The 16,618-nt window shown below is 43.3% G+C and overlaps 1 protein-coding gene across 2 annotated transcripts; it reads right to left on the reverse strand.

Moving 5' to 3' along the window:
* Positions 1 to 810: 810 nt before the first annotated feature.
* On the reverse strand, positions 811 to 15,760 carry CUNH21orf62 (chromosome unknown C21orf62 homolog). Of its 2 annotated transcripts, none has more exons than XM_018565010.1 (2): positions 15,743 to 15,760; positions 811 to 1,565 (listed from the first exon to the last, which is right to left on the reverse strand). In XM_018565010.1, exon 2 carries the CDS (start codon positions 1,533 to 1,535, stop codon positions 840 to 842), a length of 696 nt encoding a protein of 231 aa, XP_018420512.1. In that variant the 5' UTR covers positions 1,536 to 1,565; positions 15,743 to 15,760; the 3' UTR covers positions 811 to 839. The 2 variants fall into 2 exon arrangements, with proteins under 2 accessions (XP_018420512.1, XP_018420511.1); XM_018565009.1 differs by lacking the exon at positions 15,743 to 15,760 and adding an exon at positions 5,461 to 5,636.
* Positions 15,761 to 16,618: the final 858 nt, after the last annotated feature.

The following is a 16,618-nucleotide window of genomic DNA, read 5'->3' on the forward strand; positions in this document are numbered from 1 at the left end:
ACAAGCAATGCCCATATGGATAGAGCACAGCAGCCCACACTGGACCTCAGGCTGAGGATCCACTCCAGTTTTCGTAAATTTGGGAAACTGGCTGGCCCTTAAAAAAAACTTTAAAAAAAAATATTTTTTTTTGGCATGTGTATGTGTGTGAGAATGTGAGTGTGTGAGACTGTGTCTGTGGTTGTATGTGTCTCTCAGTGGTTTTGAGGGCCTGTTCCCACTAATGCAGTGCATTAATCACACATTCTCATGCGCTTAATGCACTGCACCACGCAATCGCACCTACTGTGCATTCTGGTGTGGGAGCCTGCACCAGAACGCGTGGTACCGCAATGCCATACGTTCCATTGCAGTGTGACTTGGGTCGCGACTTAATGACCAAGGACAAATGCGGGTCCTGAGGTTACACAGGTTGAGAACCACTGGTTTAGAGCAAGCATACTGCTCAACTTATTTAACTCCAGTACACTTATTGTGCCCATAGTTGGGCTTTAAAACCCAACTCCACAAGAGTGAACAGAGTAGAAAAGGGTAGAACCTCTGTAATATGTTTATTGCTAATCCTTCCCACTCTAACTAAAACTAAACGGAAAAAAATGCCAAGTGCTGGACTTTTAAGAAAGCCTTTTTGGATTCTGATGAGATCTTAAAAATAAAGAATGGAGGAGGTTCCCCATAGCAGGGGGCAGGACAATGTGTTCAATTTGGAGTTTGACTTTAAAGTAGACTACCTACAGAGACAAATTTATGTTACACATTCAAAGCAATATCACTGTAACAAAGGATAAATACACAAAATTGTATTTTTATTTACATCCAAATGCAGTCATCCCTGTCCATCAGTAGATTAATGTCACAATGTAACCCTCGTCTGTTGTAGAAATCACACTGGAAAAAGGCAAGTTGGGGAAGTGTTCCAAAACACTGGATACATTCTCCACGCTGTATGATTTTAACAAAGGAAGCCTGTTAAAGACCGAAGTGTCCAGGTAAGAAATAGGTAATTGTGACTGCTTGTCTCTGGGTGTGGGACAAGGTCCGTCCTTGACCTTCTGATCACTGCTATTGTAAAGGATCAAACTTTGCTCCGCCATGGCATCTGCTTGCACCTTCAGTTGCCGGAGTCCCAGAATGGCCAGGAATTCTGTCGGCAGGGTTGTAGTGCCGCAAAGTGAAAGTTTTAGGTTGTGCACAAAAGTGAAGTTCACCAGCTTGCCTAGAGTGGATGTATCGGAGAACCAGATGGTCAGGTTGCCACTGTAGCTCATCCTGGATCCTGTCTTGTTCTTCGGGTGGACAGTCTTACAGCTGCACTCCAGGTTGGCCAGGTTGTAATCGCAGTTATGGATGTTGGAGGAGCAGCTGCAGTTCCGGATGTTGTTGTCTTTGGAAAATATCAGAGTGTGGTTCTGACTAAGCACAAGGCTTGATATGGAGCAGAGACCCAGAAAGCCTAGTAAAATGAGGTGCTGATTGTAGAAGGACATTGATATCCTAATACCAAATATGACAGACTTTAAAGAGCACAACTTCATCCATCGGGGGCTGCACAGGGCAAGATTTCTCTGAAAACAAGAATTCACATCAGTTAGTCCAATGTAATATTTAGGGACTTATTCATAAAATGTCAGCAAATCAAGGTAGCTGCATCCAGATAGCCTAGGACATGTTTTTTATTTGGATAGAGTGAGAAACATGTACAGTTTCTGTCAGGTTTTTATTTCTAATGTGACCCAGTTAGGGAGATTTTACCCCATTGGCTTGAAGGCTGGTATTGGGATATGAAAACATAGCAATCAAAAGTGTCAGGAGGTATAACCTTTTCCCACTCTATTCAAATGTGTGAGTATACCTAGGGCTGGATTTCCCACAAGGCCAACCAAGGCCTTGCCTTGCGGCAGCAGGGAGTAGAGGGGCAGCAGGGGTGTGGAATTCCTATCTCCCGACACCCAGGATCTGCAGTTCTGGGCAGGTAGTTGTTTTCTACATTTAGCCCTGATTTGGACAAGCAGGGCTAAATGAACAGCGGGGAAGCCGCCACTTGTTTTGTACAAGAGATCTCTTGTATGCAGCCTGCATTCAGGGGGCACATTGAGGAACTTGGCATTGGGGCAGCAGAGAGAGTAAATCCAGCCCTGAGTATACCATAATGGCACCAGTGGGCTGGTAGCCACAGTTTCAGTGGGGGAACTGGGTGGGTTGCAATAGCCTCACAGTTTGCTACTGTTCTCCAAACTGTCCCACTGCCAGGTGCTGGAAGACTCTTTCCAGCATGCAGCAGCAGACCTATCTGCTGCCCAACAGTTCCTTATATATTTCTGATGGCCACATCATCCAAGCAGCAGCACATCACAGGATAGGATACCAAAGTTGAGGAAAGGGGGCACATACTGTGGTAGGGGGTTTAATTATGAGAGGGAACTCAATGTTAGGAAAGGGGTTTAATACCGAAGATGGGGTTTAATAGTGGGGGAGTCCAGTGCTGGGAAATGGGGTCTAATGCTGGGACAGGAAGTGTGTAAATCACAGCATTACTTGGTAAAAATAAAGGGGAAAGGCCTGAAAAAAAGAAAACGAATGAAGCCACCATATCTAAGGACTGGTAAGCTGAAATATATCCCGTTTTTGTTTAGGGTTTCGGTACGTTTTACACCTTTAAACCTGCCCTCCCCTAACGTCATGCTCCCAACACTCAGTGCTCCCCTCATTCATGGAGTCGTTTTTACAAAAATAATCACAGGACCCAAGCTCGTAGTAAAGGGTGTCACCATTCGGTTTACCTAGGGCAGCACTATTTCTAAATACAGCTCAGGGTGAGAGTAAGGTTTAATGAGAAGGACAGACAGTCCATCAGTCAGTGAAAGTGTCGGGGGTATAAGGATCAGTTTTCATATTAGGCTTATTGTTAATGCCTAAATCTCTACGAAGACATATCTGGCACAAGTTTCAGCAGAAGTCTATAGTGATTGTTGACACCCTTTCGAAATCTGCAAAGTTAGGCCCTTAAAAGGTATGATCTGATGTCATGTTTGGTACTATTCATCAGCCTTGGGTGGTTAAGGCTGCACACAAATAGGAAAGTGCCCCTCCAACAAGAGTCTCCTTTAAACAGTACCTTTAGGGAACTTGCAATGAACTGCAATGTGAGTGAATTGTTTCTATAGAAATAAATCAAGGTGGAAAACCTGGAATATTTCTCAAAGATTCTTCAAGAAAGTGAAGCATTGAGTCTTTTCACATGTGGTTTCTTTTCTGACCCCTCAACACTCAAACATTATTTGAATAAGTCAAGTCTACAACTGCTGTCCAGCTTTTCCATCTGATGTCACCTTCAATGTGTTCTGTAAATAATATAATTATAAATTGAGATTTATAACTTTGGAATTACACAACACACATCTTCTGCAGATTACCAGGAACATCTTATGCATTCCAATGCTCCTCATTGTACATAAAGGTGATTCTGCAAATACCTAGTAGGTCACTCATGCAGCCCCCTTCCATACCGTCCATCTTTCTGAGATGAGAAAGAGGAAGACCTTTAAGCATAACGTATGTGACCCGGAATACCCCCCCTCATTTATGTGGACCAGACGGTACTAATGCAAAAAATAATTGGTTAAACACACAGGTGCTTTTATCGCCACTACATTTTATAAGAGTCCTACTCATCAGACAAGATGTCAGGCAGACAGGGGCAACCAAAATTAAGATAGGGGCTACTGGCCCGCCACTAAAAATAGTCTCAACTGTGATATTTACATATGAATAAGCTACGACTCATTCTCCCCAAAAAAAGTCAGCACGTCGCTAGAGTGTGTTCAGGTTTTGCTTGAAGAAAAGGTGGCGACCCTAATCCTTAACATCAGCAAAAAGTTTCCCAGCACAGCATGCAAAAAAACTTGTCTACCACTAAGGTTAAAAACAAAGGTTTTAGATACATGTCTTCTGCAGAATATGTGAAAGCCGCCTCGCCAAGGCACCTCTGTATAGTGCGGTCCTAACTCTAAACTATGAGAGTCTCCATCTTGGAGCACATGTGGAAAAAGATCAAATTGGGTGCAGGTTTGTCAGGCGGAAGCCCAACCTCCTTAAAGGCACAGGAACGCACAAGGGACCCCACACATCACAACGGCAGCTGAGACCCCCCATGCGTCACTGCACCAAATCAGTCAAGCAAAACAAATGGAAAACAGACTCATCAATTTGTAAGCAGCTCTAAGCAAGGTGCACATGGAAGGGCCTAATACAGTACAAACAGCAAAAAGTTTTCCCAGCACACTCACCAGCCAGCATGCAAAAAATGCACCTTGCTTAGAGCTGGTTACAAATTGATGAGTGCGTTTGCCATTTGTTTTGCTTGCCTAATCCTTAAAGGAGAACTATGAGGTGAGTGATTTTCACTCAGCCTCATAATCTGAGCCGACCTGTGACAATGAAACGGTCACAGGTCGGCTCAGTAGATCAGGAAGTGAGCGAATACATACCGGCGCTTGCTCACTTCTCGATCTATCCGTGTAGAGAGCCGTGACTGTCACTCACGGCTCCCTGCAGGGATTCCCCCCCCTCCCCTGTCCGATCCTCCAGCGCTGACTGGCGGAACTGACGGGGGAGGGGGCGGATACAGCTGGCTCTGCTTCTAGATAGGCAGAGCTAGTCACTCACACAGCTGGGTGGATCCAGACAGAATTGTCGGGATCCGTTCCGGCTGCGGCGTCTCAGTATACCACGAGCTTTAGCTGGTGATGGGAGGATGCTAGTTTGTGTCCTCCCATTACCCTTAGGAGAACTATGGGGAAAAGCCCTAACCCCATAGTTCTCCTTTAATATGACATTTATATTAACACACTGCACAATGTAACACTTATTCGTACAGGCCCTAACCGTCACTTATTTCTGGATTACATTATGTGTGTTGGCTGGGTTTGGAATGAGGATATAACCTGAGACAGGCTTGACATTCTGCTACAGGCCCAAATCATTGAAGGAATATTCTATTTCTTTCTTTCAGATGAAAAGGGCGCCCTGCTAAATAGCATTTCCCACTGTATGTTTAGGACTGAATTTTAGGCTTAGCCTGGAATTTTCCTTTGACGAGAAAAAAAAGAAAAAAAAAGAAAGTTGTATAAAATTTCTGCAGCCAGTATAAGATTCCTGCAGGGTCCACGGACTGATGGTTTTCATTATGCACAGACTGCGCAGAGTAAAGAGAAGGAAAATTTAACATCATCTTTCCTACTAAAAACAAAGGATATGCAGTGCATGCTAATGAGGGAGGACGCAACCATCATAGAGAAACTACAAATGCCAGCAAGTCCTTCCAACCGTTTACAGGAAGAACTTGAGTCCTTGGCTGCCCGTACCTGGAAGGGAAGCTTGGAAAACCTTGACACAATGTATTAGCTGGATGGCATTAGTGACAGTGTCTAACAGTGTTAAATCAGTGGTTTAAACACTTACCAGTCCTGGGCATTTCTCATGGCTTCAGGTTACGCTGTGGATGTACGCATTCCGCACGCCCGAATCGCACTCTATTTGTGAACGCTTCCTCATTTTTTTGCTCTCTGTTTTTATTCCGCAATGCCTCTTTTTTTTTTTTCTGATCTATCTTTGGTTCATCTGCCACGCAGCAACACCAGTAGCAGGAAATGGATCTCAGACGTTTTTGGCTAACTGTCTTGAGTTAGTTAAAGGAGCAATGACCTTGTGCTAATATAATAAGACCGTGTGAATATGTAACAGAGAGCTGAAGAAAGACATTCCGAAAGCTCAGAATATCTACATCAAAATAACGCATAAAGTGCAACTGAAGCCAAAACCCTTTTTTATAAGTTTTGGATAGAGTGGAAATGGATTAGACCCCCCTGTCAGGTTTTTATTGCTGTCTGTGCCCCCATTAGGAAGATTCACCCGTCTCTACGTGTCCTGGTGACCATAACCACTGAAAGTGCAAGAAAATCCCAAATGTTGGGTTGTATTCAGAACAGGAATAGAGGGGAAATCTTCCAATAGGGACACTAGTTCTGGTGACCCTGCTGACCACCAGGAATTTCCCTCACTTTGGGGGATTTCCTCTCACTTCCTGTTTTGGCTATCGGACAGGAAGTGAAGGGAAATCTCCCTCACTCCAGTTCTTGTAAGGTAGGGAGACTGGGTGGACCTTAAAAAAAAAGGGCCTGTTCACACTAGTACAGTGCATTAATTGCATAATACCGTGCGATTAACGCACTGTACCACGCAATTGCACCTACTGTGCATTCTGGTGTGGGAAGTGTGTTGCGTTGCCACTCATTTGAATGGTACCCCAAACGCAGCTCCCACCCACAGTTCGCACGCCTGCATTGTAACACGCGGTACCCTAATGCCGTGCGTTCCATTGCAGTGCAGACATTGCAGACTTGGGTGGCGACTTAAAGTGACATTAAAGTCAAAGATATTTTTCCCTCCCCCCAATGTTAATTAAAGCACTTTCCTTAAAGGAGAACTATGAGTTGAGTGCTTTTCACTCACCTCATAGTTCAAGCCGACCTGTGACAATGAGACTGTCACAGGTCGGCTCAGTAGATCGGGAGGTGAGCGAACACATACCAGGTTAATAGGCAGAGCCAGCTGTCACTCACGCAGCTGGGCGGATCCAGACATAATTGTCGGGATCCGCTTCAGCTGCGGCGTCTCAGTATACCACGAGCTGTTGCTCGCGGTATACTGAGCTTAGAGTGACGGGAGGACGCTAGTTTGTGGAGGAAAAGCCTTAACCACATAGTTCTCCTTTAAATGATGTTTCTTAATCCGATCTTCTTCTTTCCTGTCCTATTCATCTGTCCCTCCAGCGGGTCTCCGATACAGCGCTGACTCCTGTGTCCTTGCTGGCATTTCCTGTCCCACAGTTTCTGCATGCGGGTGCATGCGTCCATATACTTACCTTGTGTCTCCCCTCCTCTCCCGGCCGAAAATGTGAACTGCACATGCGCCCGCCCCAAGATGTTTTGCGGTCGCCCGAGAATTTTCACATTTTCGGACGGGAGCGCGCGGGGAAAACACAGGTACGTTTAAACCGCTTTTAAATTTATTTATTTTTTCACTTTTTGCATATATCTACTGCTTGCTAGTGACAGCAGGCTATCAGATGCAGTCACTGTTTGGGTATTCTGACAGCCGTGGTTGCAGTTTGAATAGAACAACTGGCAGTGGAGATTTCAACATCCGTGCTGTTTAGCGAGGATGGGGAATCATCTAATTTTCTCTCATTCTGCCCGCTGGCTGAACAAGAGATAATTCGCAGATTAAACAATTTGCAGAGCAATTCGCCCTGCAAATCTCTGTGAATGTTTGTTCTGCGTGCATAGAGGCAAAAACCAACGTGCTTCGTATATTTTCTTTTCAGGTCAAATGTAATACTACATTATGTTCCATGCTCCTCAGCTCCATCTAGTGGCCATACTGCGGTATTACATTACATTTACTCTTAGAAAATATACCAAGAGCATTTGTTTTTGTCTCTATTAGCAAAAAACGAAAAGGCGAACACGGTGAACAGTTCTGCAATTTATTTTTAAATTGACCCGTAAGTGAGTATGGCTAGCCTAAATCTTATGTCTGGACTGGATGGACAGAATTGCATTTTCTTGCAGGTTAAATAGCTGCCATTTATGTATTTCAGCTATGTATTTAGCAGGGTGCCTGACGTTTTACTTTAAAGCCCAACTCTGGGCACAATAGTCTTACTGGAGTTCTATAAGCTGTACAGGGACTTTGCTGTAGACCTGGCATGATCAGAACTGCCTCCTTCTCCTTGCAAATTATCAGGTATACAGGGGGGGGGGGGAAACTTACATGCCTTGTTGTACACTGCAGTCGCATCTCCTCCCCCCTCTCTGCCTGGCCAACCACAAAATGGAACCTAGGACCATTTGCTTTGTGATTGGCCAGAAGGAGAGGGGGACAGAGCTGTGACCACAGGGCTGAAGTCTATGAGACCTGCATACGGACGTTCTATGTGGGTTGGACTTCCCCCTGCATGTATACTTGATGATTTGAAGGGAGAAGCAGGCAGTTCTGATACTGGCAGGCAGGTGTACAGCAAAGTCACTCTACAACCTACTGAAATCCCGTAAGATTATTGTGCCCCGAACTGGGCTTTAAGGTTCTAGAAACAAACTTGCCACCCCTCTTGTTTTCTGCGGGGAGCTGACTTATTTTGCCCTCTTCCCTGCCTTTTGATTGACATTCACAGCTTGTGCTGGTCCCAGAAAACAGCAATAGAGAAAGTGGTCTTTGGCTTTATTGCTAAACCTTAAGAAGGATTTAAAGATTAATCTCCTTAGTGACTTGGAGAGAAACCTCAGCGGGGAATCAAAACATAAAAGGTCATTAACAAGTTAATTCAGTGCCTGGAGGACAATCCCCTCTGTGCGTTCCCCTGCTCATCCTACGGAAACAGATATTACAATATCAATATAGATGCAGCTGCATGAACATGCAACATAACAAGAAATTGCGGAAACAGAAAATATTCAAGTGAAGCGTTCACGCCAAGGTATATAATCTGTACTATAAATTCCAAGAGCTACTGCGCGACGGAGCAATTCCTTAAAGGGGAAACTAGTCTGTCTATTAGGTATGTGCGCATTTTTGTGAATTTAAAAAAAAAAAACTTGAATCTAGGCACGCACATGTGTCTGAAATCTATGGAGGTCAGTGGCCATCCTTCTTTGGTGAATCAGAGATACAATTAAAGCCAGATCTCATATTCTCAAAGTGCACATTTGTCTTATTGATACCAGGACAAATGTGACTGTGGAGGTTTAATGAATGTAGAGACCATGAATTATTATTACAGGTATTTATAGAGCTATGACAATATATGCAGCACTTTACATAATGCACATTCACATCAGTCCCTGCCCTTGAGGAGCTTACAGTCTAAGGTCCCTATCTCACATGCAGGGGCTTAACTAGAAATCGCAGGGCCCCCATAGCAAAATTATGTATGGGGCCCTGTAATTTCTAGTTACGCCCCTTGCAGAGCCCACCTGAGATCCCAAACAGCCCACCTGAGAGTAACCCTGCAGAGCCCACCATAGAGTCTCTATGGTGGGCTCTGCAGGGTCTCAGGTGGGCTGTACACCTCTTACCTGTCAGCCCTGATCCGCTGTCAGCCTCCACCTCCTCCACGGTCGATGGCGGGCCCCACCTCCTCCTCCATCGCCGAACGCGCCTCTTCCTCCATCGCTGGGCCGCGCCTCCTCCTCCGCTGCCGACGACAGGCCCTGCCTCCTCCTCCACTGCCGACGCCAGACCCAGCCTCCTCAGCTACTGGCTGTCACTGACGCAGCTACTGGCTGTCACTGATGCTGTTCAGATCACTGGCAGGTAGTCAGTGATCTGAACAGCAGCGCATTCCTCCTCATAGGCGCCAGTGACAGCCTCAGCCTGAAATGCCATAGCGACCCAGGCGGCCCGCACAGCATCAGGGGGACCCCTTTGTTCCTCGTTCTGGCCGGGTCCCCCTGTGCCCGGGCCGCTATGGCAATTGTTCTGCCACTGCTCACATGCATACAAACAAGGACCAATTTAGATAGGAGCCATTTAACCCACCAGCATGTCTTTGGCGTGTGGGAGGAAACCAGAGTACCTGAAGAAAACCCACGTAAGCACAGGAAGAACATGCAAACTCCTTGCAGATAATGACTAGACATGTGCGATTCGTTTCGTTACGAATCGAAATTCGTACGAATTTTCCTGAAATTCGTAGATTCGTAAGCATACGAAATCCGAATTGCAGTTTCCGAATTTGTATCCGAAATACGAAATTCCGTTAACGAATTTCGGATCCGAATTTCTTTGAAACAGGAACTAATATTACCCCTGTAAATGAGGTTGAACAACATGACAAGATTTTTTTTAAATCTGAAATACGGATCCGCTGCTGCTGAGGGTTGCATTACAATACACAGGCAGGAAATACGAAATTCCGTTGACGTATTTTCGTTCTGTTACGAACATTCGTTATATTGAAGGTAAAAAGCAAAGTACATTTATATTGGAGTTGATGGTAGTTTTTTTAAAGTCCGAAATACAAAATTCGGATACGGAATCCGTTAACGGAATTCGTATTTCAGATAAAAAAACAACTACCACATCGACTCCAATATTAACAAAGGTATTTTTGCTTTTTAACTTCATCATGTGCCGAAACTAACGAAAATCTGTATTTCGTACGAATCCGAATTGAGTTTCGGATACGAATTACAAAATACGAAATAATGGATATTACGGAACGAAACGGAACAAATTTTTTGACGGCGCACAAGTCTAATAATGACCTGGCTGGGATGTGAATAGAAGACCCCTGGTGCTGCAATACAGAAGTTCTAACCATTTAAGCGGGCAATACACCGGTAGATTTCCCTACAAGTGGCACATTATACAGGTCTGGTCCGGGGCTGTCACCATCAGGAAACTCATCCTGAGAAATGACATGTAGACCTTTCTGGGGTACATGTAGACAGGAAGTGGCTGTGAAGATGCTGTAGGAGATCAACAGTGCTCATATGCAGCAATAAGGTGAATTGTATTTTATGCATAAACTAAAAAGAAATCATTCATGGTACACAGAACTTGAAAGCCCATCTCCGGGCACAAAACAAAAACAAGCAAAGAAACCCTTACTGTGCCTCCCATCCCACACTGCAAGGGTTACATTTACATTAGGTCTGCATCAGTGGTAGGCATCCTCGGCACTCCAGCTGTTGTGAAACTACAAGTTCCATGAGGTATTGCAATACTCTGAAAGCTGGGATTTGTAGTTTCACCACAGCCGGAGTGCCGAGGTTGCCAATGCCTACCTCTGATCTAGGGGGTACAAGAAGAGGAGATATTACCTACCTTACTGCTGCTCCAGGCTATGGGTGGTCCCTTGACGTCATCACATATAATGCAGGTTGACCCTGCATTGTACATGGAAGAGGAAAATGTGTGACCACGGCCAGGAGTGCCTTCGAGAGGAGGGAGCAGTGGCACAGATGGAGGGAGCGTGCCAGAGTAAAGAGTTAGATAAGCATTAGTCCTTATCTCTGCACCCTTAGACCCTTATAGTAGTTAACCCTTAGTGCAATGGGCCCCTTTGCAAGGATTTTTTTTGTCTTGTGTACGAAGTTTGGCTTTAACAAATTCAACGTCAGTTCGATTTGCACATATAATCTCTGTGAAACTCCATCCCAAACTACTCTCCCTCCTTCCAGCCCTCTGCGTAACCTTAATTCCCCCCTCCAATCTCTCTGGACACTGGCACACTCCCATGTTATTTTAAACATTAGCTAATTCTGGCAACCCTTTCCAGACCACCCAAAAAAAAAGCAGCAAAGGGCATTTGCAATTCTACAGATTATAATAATTCCTCTCGGGATCAAATCTAAAGCCGATCTTGTGGCCCACCAAGCAAAACATTTAATAATGGATTGATACTGGACCCGTGAAGATAATGCGCAATATACAGATAACGAGGTATGGTGCGTAGATGGCGTCTGACTTGTGAACACTAAAACAGAGGTTAATGCTCTCACTGAGCGGGCGGTGAAAAAGGATTGCAGCGCGCCTGGCCCATTCATCACTAATGGTATAATGTCAACACACACACGGGCATTAATGGGAGGAACGTAGCATTAGATACTGTATATGTCAGCTCTGTTACATTTTCTCAGTGTGTTTATTCTGCGAATCCTGTTCACACTCCAACCCTGAGTGTGCTGAAAGATGCACCTGTGAAAGTCTGTAAATTCTTCGAAGATGCGGCACCGAGTTGTTATGAAATTAGCCACATCTGGCCAGAAGACAAGCTGTTGGCTAATTTGTTAATCCGGAATTATTTTCATGGGCAGACAGTTCAAAAACCAAAGACGTTTTGAAATTGGTTTGTATATTTTCCTCCTAAAACTTCTTTGCTTCTTATCTAGGTAAAAGTGCGATATAAAAGTAAACTGGAAACGGAATGATTAAAGGCGAACTGAAGCCAAAATATTTGTTTTGGATAGAGTAAGGGAGGGATATAACCCCTGTCAGCTTTTTTTGTCATCTGTGTTCCATTAAGAAGATTTCCCTTTGCTTCCTCTCTGATAGCAACAGGAAGTAAAAGGAAATCCATCCAAAGAGTGGGAAATCTCTGGAGGTCAGCAGGTTTAACCAGAGCTAGTGTCCCCATTGGAAGAATTCCCATCTATTCCAGTCAAGAAAATGGTCACCAGGACAAAAAGAGAGGGTGAATTTCCAGGGGCGTCCCAAGACAGGGTGTCACCCGGATCGGAGACCGGATGAAACCCCGACGTGACTCTCAGTCATTTTGGTGTCACCCTTCCAATGGTGTCACCCAGTTGCGGGCCGCACCCCCCTTGTGACGCCACTGTGAATTTCCCTAACGGGGACACAGACAGCAATACAAACCTGATATGTCCCCCTCCACTTTATGCAAAGCGTAAACTTTCATGCTAGTCCTTTCATTTTTTAGTGTTTAGTTTTCTCACTTTACAGGGTTGGGTTTGGGGTTTCACCTCACCCCCAAATTCTCTCTCTGCATGCAGTTTGTATGTGCTTCTGTGATTGTCCGGGTTTGCACCTTCAAATTTGATAGGTAAAATGGCTGCCCCCCCCCACACACACACACTTAGTAGGTTTGTGACTGCAGTGGGGACATTAGATTTTAATGACCCCACTGCTCTACAGGCCCCCGGTATGTATTTTATGCTTATATGTCATAATCTTACTTTTTCCTGATATCTTCAAGATTAGGCATTACATCTCATCTTTCATACACAAAAAAAACTCCACTACCCAACTGACACATCTGCCATCATACCCCAATAGCTCTCAAACTTATTTCTTTCATTCACTCACAGCTTAACTCATTACCTACCCGTTCAGCCCACGGGTATGTTATCAAATGGAAGCAAGACCTAATTACATCCAGATCTCTGTGGGACTGGCAACAAATATTGCCCATGGATGCTGTCAGCACCATCAATATCACTTCTCTGGAATCAGTTTTTATATTCTTTACTCAGTGGTATTTGGTACGTTCCAAGTTACCACATCTCCACAATGCCCAATCCGATAAATGGTATTGTGGATTCAATGTAACTGGAGACATCATACATATATGGTGGCCTTGCCCGATGCTAACCAGACTTTGGACCAAGACGTTCTAATTCTTCCATAGCCTATTTCATGGTTATATCCCAAAGGACCCTTGTCTGGAGCTCCTCCATCTCTAAACCCATTCTCTCCCTAAACCTCAACATAAACTATCAACCTATGTCTTTTTTGCAGCCAAGCAAACCATAGCACATGCCTGGAAGAAGCAATTCACCCCATTTGTGGAGGTGAGACAGCTGACTGATTACTTACTCATTAATGAGAAACTAACATGTATACCTCCTGACTTGCACAAAACCTTGTGGAACCCTTTCAGTATGCCAACCCCCCTCTGTCTACAGACAGTTTATCATTTTTAAAGCTACCACGGCTATTAAGAGGGGAGAACTTAGGGGCCCCAACACTAACCCTTCCCCCCTTTCCCTTCTTTCTCTATTCTTGCTGTTCCTCATCCTGCACTCTCCTATTTTTTTCCCCTCTTTCTACAGATTATACTATGCGGGTCCTATTTTCATGTCAGCCACCAGAATAACTAATACCTACCTTAGGTACCTTTACTGGGACATTGCCTCATCCTTAATATCTGTTGTTTTACAGTCTGGAGGGAGTCATCATTATACACACATACCTATGCAAGACACCTTGAGCAATATGAAATCTTTGAAACTTTTTGCCTTACCTTGTCACCAATGCTCTACACTAAGTCCAGGTACTAAGCCTATATGATAAACTTTTGGAATATGTTTGAAAATTGAATAAAAAAACTATTGAGAATGAAAAGCCAGCAAAGAGGAAACATGGAGGTGAAAGAAGGTCTCATAAGTTTAACCAATCATTTTTCTGTATTAATAAATTAAATTTTGAACAACATTCATCATGTCTCTGATGGCAGGAATGTTCTGCTGAAATGTTTCATATGAACCTTTATTGGAAAACCTACCAGTGTATGAGCAGCCGAAGCAACAGAGAGGCCAAAATTGAGTTTTGGATAAAGTAGGGAATGTTTAATAAACCTGTCAATATATTGTTGTTGTCTATGTCCTGTTACTGAGTTCCTTCACTCTCTTGGACTGTTGTCACCAGAATGTGTTTAGGGGTCAATTTAGAGAAGTTTTCACACAAGATTCACACATTTTTCTAATTTTATTCAGTTTTATTTCCCCTCACTTTCTGCACACAATACACAATACACCAGAGGGAACTAACCAGTGCTGGTGGTCCTCGTTAGTATAGTGGTCAATATCCCTGCCTGTCATGCGGTAGACCAGGGCTCAATTTCCTGATGGGGAGTCATTGGCTTTTCTGTGTCAAAAGTAACCTTAGAAAGTATTATTTTGTGCTGATCAAGCATGATCTGTACTTGATTGGCTTTAGCAGAGAACAGGGGAGACAACAGAGGTCTCATAGACCCATGATGTCTCAAAAAAGAGCACCTGTCACCAGAGGCATCCCGAGGTGGGGTGACACCCGGTGCCGTGATCACTTATGCGCGTAATGTCATCGCGCACATGCAAGATGACGTCGCCTGGCGGTCATCTTGGTGATGGATGCCGGCAGAGAGAGGAGGGGACTTTCACCAGGCGGGATAAGGTATGCCGCCGGGTCCCCTCCTCTCTTGATATGTCTGTGAAGGTTCTCATTCATCCAGGTCATGCTATATCTGTCAAGGCAACTGGACTTGCTGTATTTTTCTTGAGCAACTGTCGGGCTCTTGGTCCATGATCAAGTGCCTGACTTTTCAGAGGGGGTGACACCAAAATGACTGTCAGTCATTTTGGTGTCACCCCCTCTTATGGTGTCACCCGGGTGTGCTGGCCGCACACCCTCACCCTTCTTGTGACGCCACTGCCTGTCACCTTCCAATGCTATCACATAACTACCTTGTTAGCAATAAAGTTAAATACAAAAAGTGTCAAAAATAGTAAAGTATGAAAGAGATACAATTAACAAAACATTTCAAAAAACAATATTGCCTCCCTGCCCCCCATAATAAGTACAGCATGCACATGTATGTAAACAGCAATTGCACCACACATGTTGGGTATCACTGCCAACATCAGAATAAGAACAATAATTCCAAGGCCATCATTCGTTGATAACTAAAATTGATGAGCAGTAAAGGCTTTAAACTCCTCATCTGTTAACTGTATTGGGTAGCGTTGAATTATTTTTCTCATTTTACAGGCACGTGCAATTTTAAGGCTTGACATATATGGTATGTATTATGTGCAACCCCAACATTTATATTTTACCAAATGATTGGGTATTATATTGTGTTTGTATGCAAGTTTTTTTAGTCCAAATATTGATTTGATTTCATGCTGTATCGGAGAAATAATATCCTGTGCAACTGCCACTGATTTTGTTTCATCCTATGTTGTCACTGTGCTTGTCTTCGTGTTCAATAAAGACAAAAATGTCGATCAGATAAACATGTACATAAATGTTGTGCAACATAAAAAAAAGTTCCTTTTTTTTTTTTTTATTATTACAGTTCTTCTTGTAAGCATTGTATTTGAAAACTCTCTAATTTTTTCATTTTTTCCCCCTGCATATACTGTATGTTAGAGATACCTAGAGACATCTACATACATACCCTATGCTGAGACTCTCCAGGGAGTGTTGCTGGTCTTCAGATAAAGCTCTGGTACAGGTTATCAGGAGCTGTGTGAGACCTGGCTCTCTCTTCATCCAACTGGCCTCACATCTCAGACTGTGCAAGCTAAATGAGCCCAGGGTTCATGGAGAATGGGCTGTGCTGCTGATTAGCCAGGCGTACCTTCTAATGCTTTCTTTGATAAATGCCTGTGTTTAGATTTCATATGTACTTTGCATTCCAGGCAAACACTCCCTTTTGGGAAAGTTTACCAATCTCAGAAATGCCTCTCTGACAAATTACCTTGGGAGTTTAATTATTACTAGAGCTACACACAAGGTTTTGCATGCAGTTCTCCAGTATACTTTTAGTCAAGCGGCTTTGGCTAATAAAAAAAACTTTTTTAAAGCAATTTTCTTACAAGATTGCTGTGTTGTAATAAATTGTGCAGCAAAGTACATATTACTTTTATTTATCTCTATAGAGTAGATATCACTTAGAGCTTTAAATATCTCTGTAAAGTAGAATTGTTTTTTCATTTATCGCTGTAACTTTTATTTATCTCTATAATGTAGATATTACTTTTATTTTGTATTTATCTCTATAATGTAGATATTTACCTTTATTTATATTTGTAAAGTAGATATTACTTTTATTTTTTATTTATCTCTATAATGTAGATATTGACTTTTATTTATATTTGTAAAGCAGATATTACTTTTATTTATCTCTATAATTTAGATATTACTTTTATTTTTTATTCATCTCTGTAAAGTAGATATTAGTTTGATTTTTATTGATCTCTATAATGTAGATATTACTTTTATTTTTATTTATCTCAGTAAAGTAGATATTGATTTGATTTTTATTTATCTC

Source organism: Nanorana parkeri, unplaced genomic scaffold (genome assembly GCF_000935625.1).
Source record: "Nanorana parkeri isolate BGI_ZX_2015 unplaced genomic scaffold, ASM93562v1 scaffold805, whole genome shotgun sequence".
Taxonomy (NCBI): Eukaryota; Metazoa; Chordata; class Amphibia; order Anura; family Dicroglossidae; genus Nanorana; species Nanorana parkeri.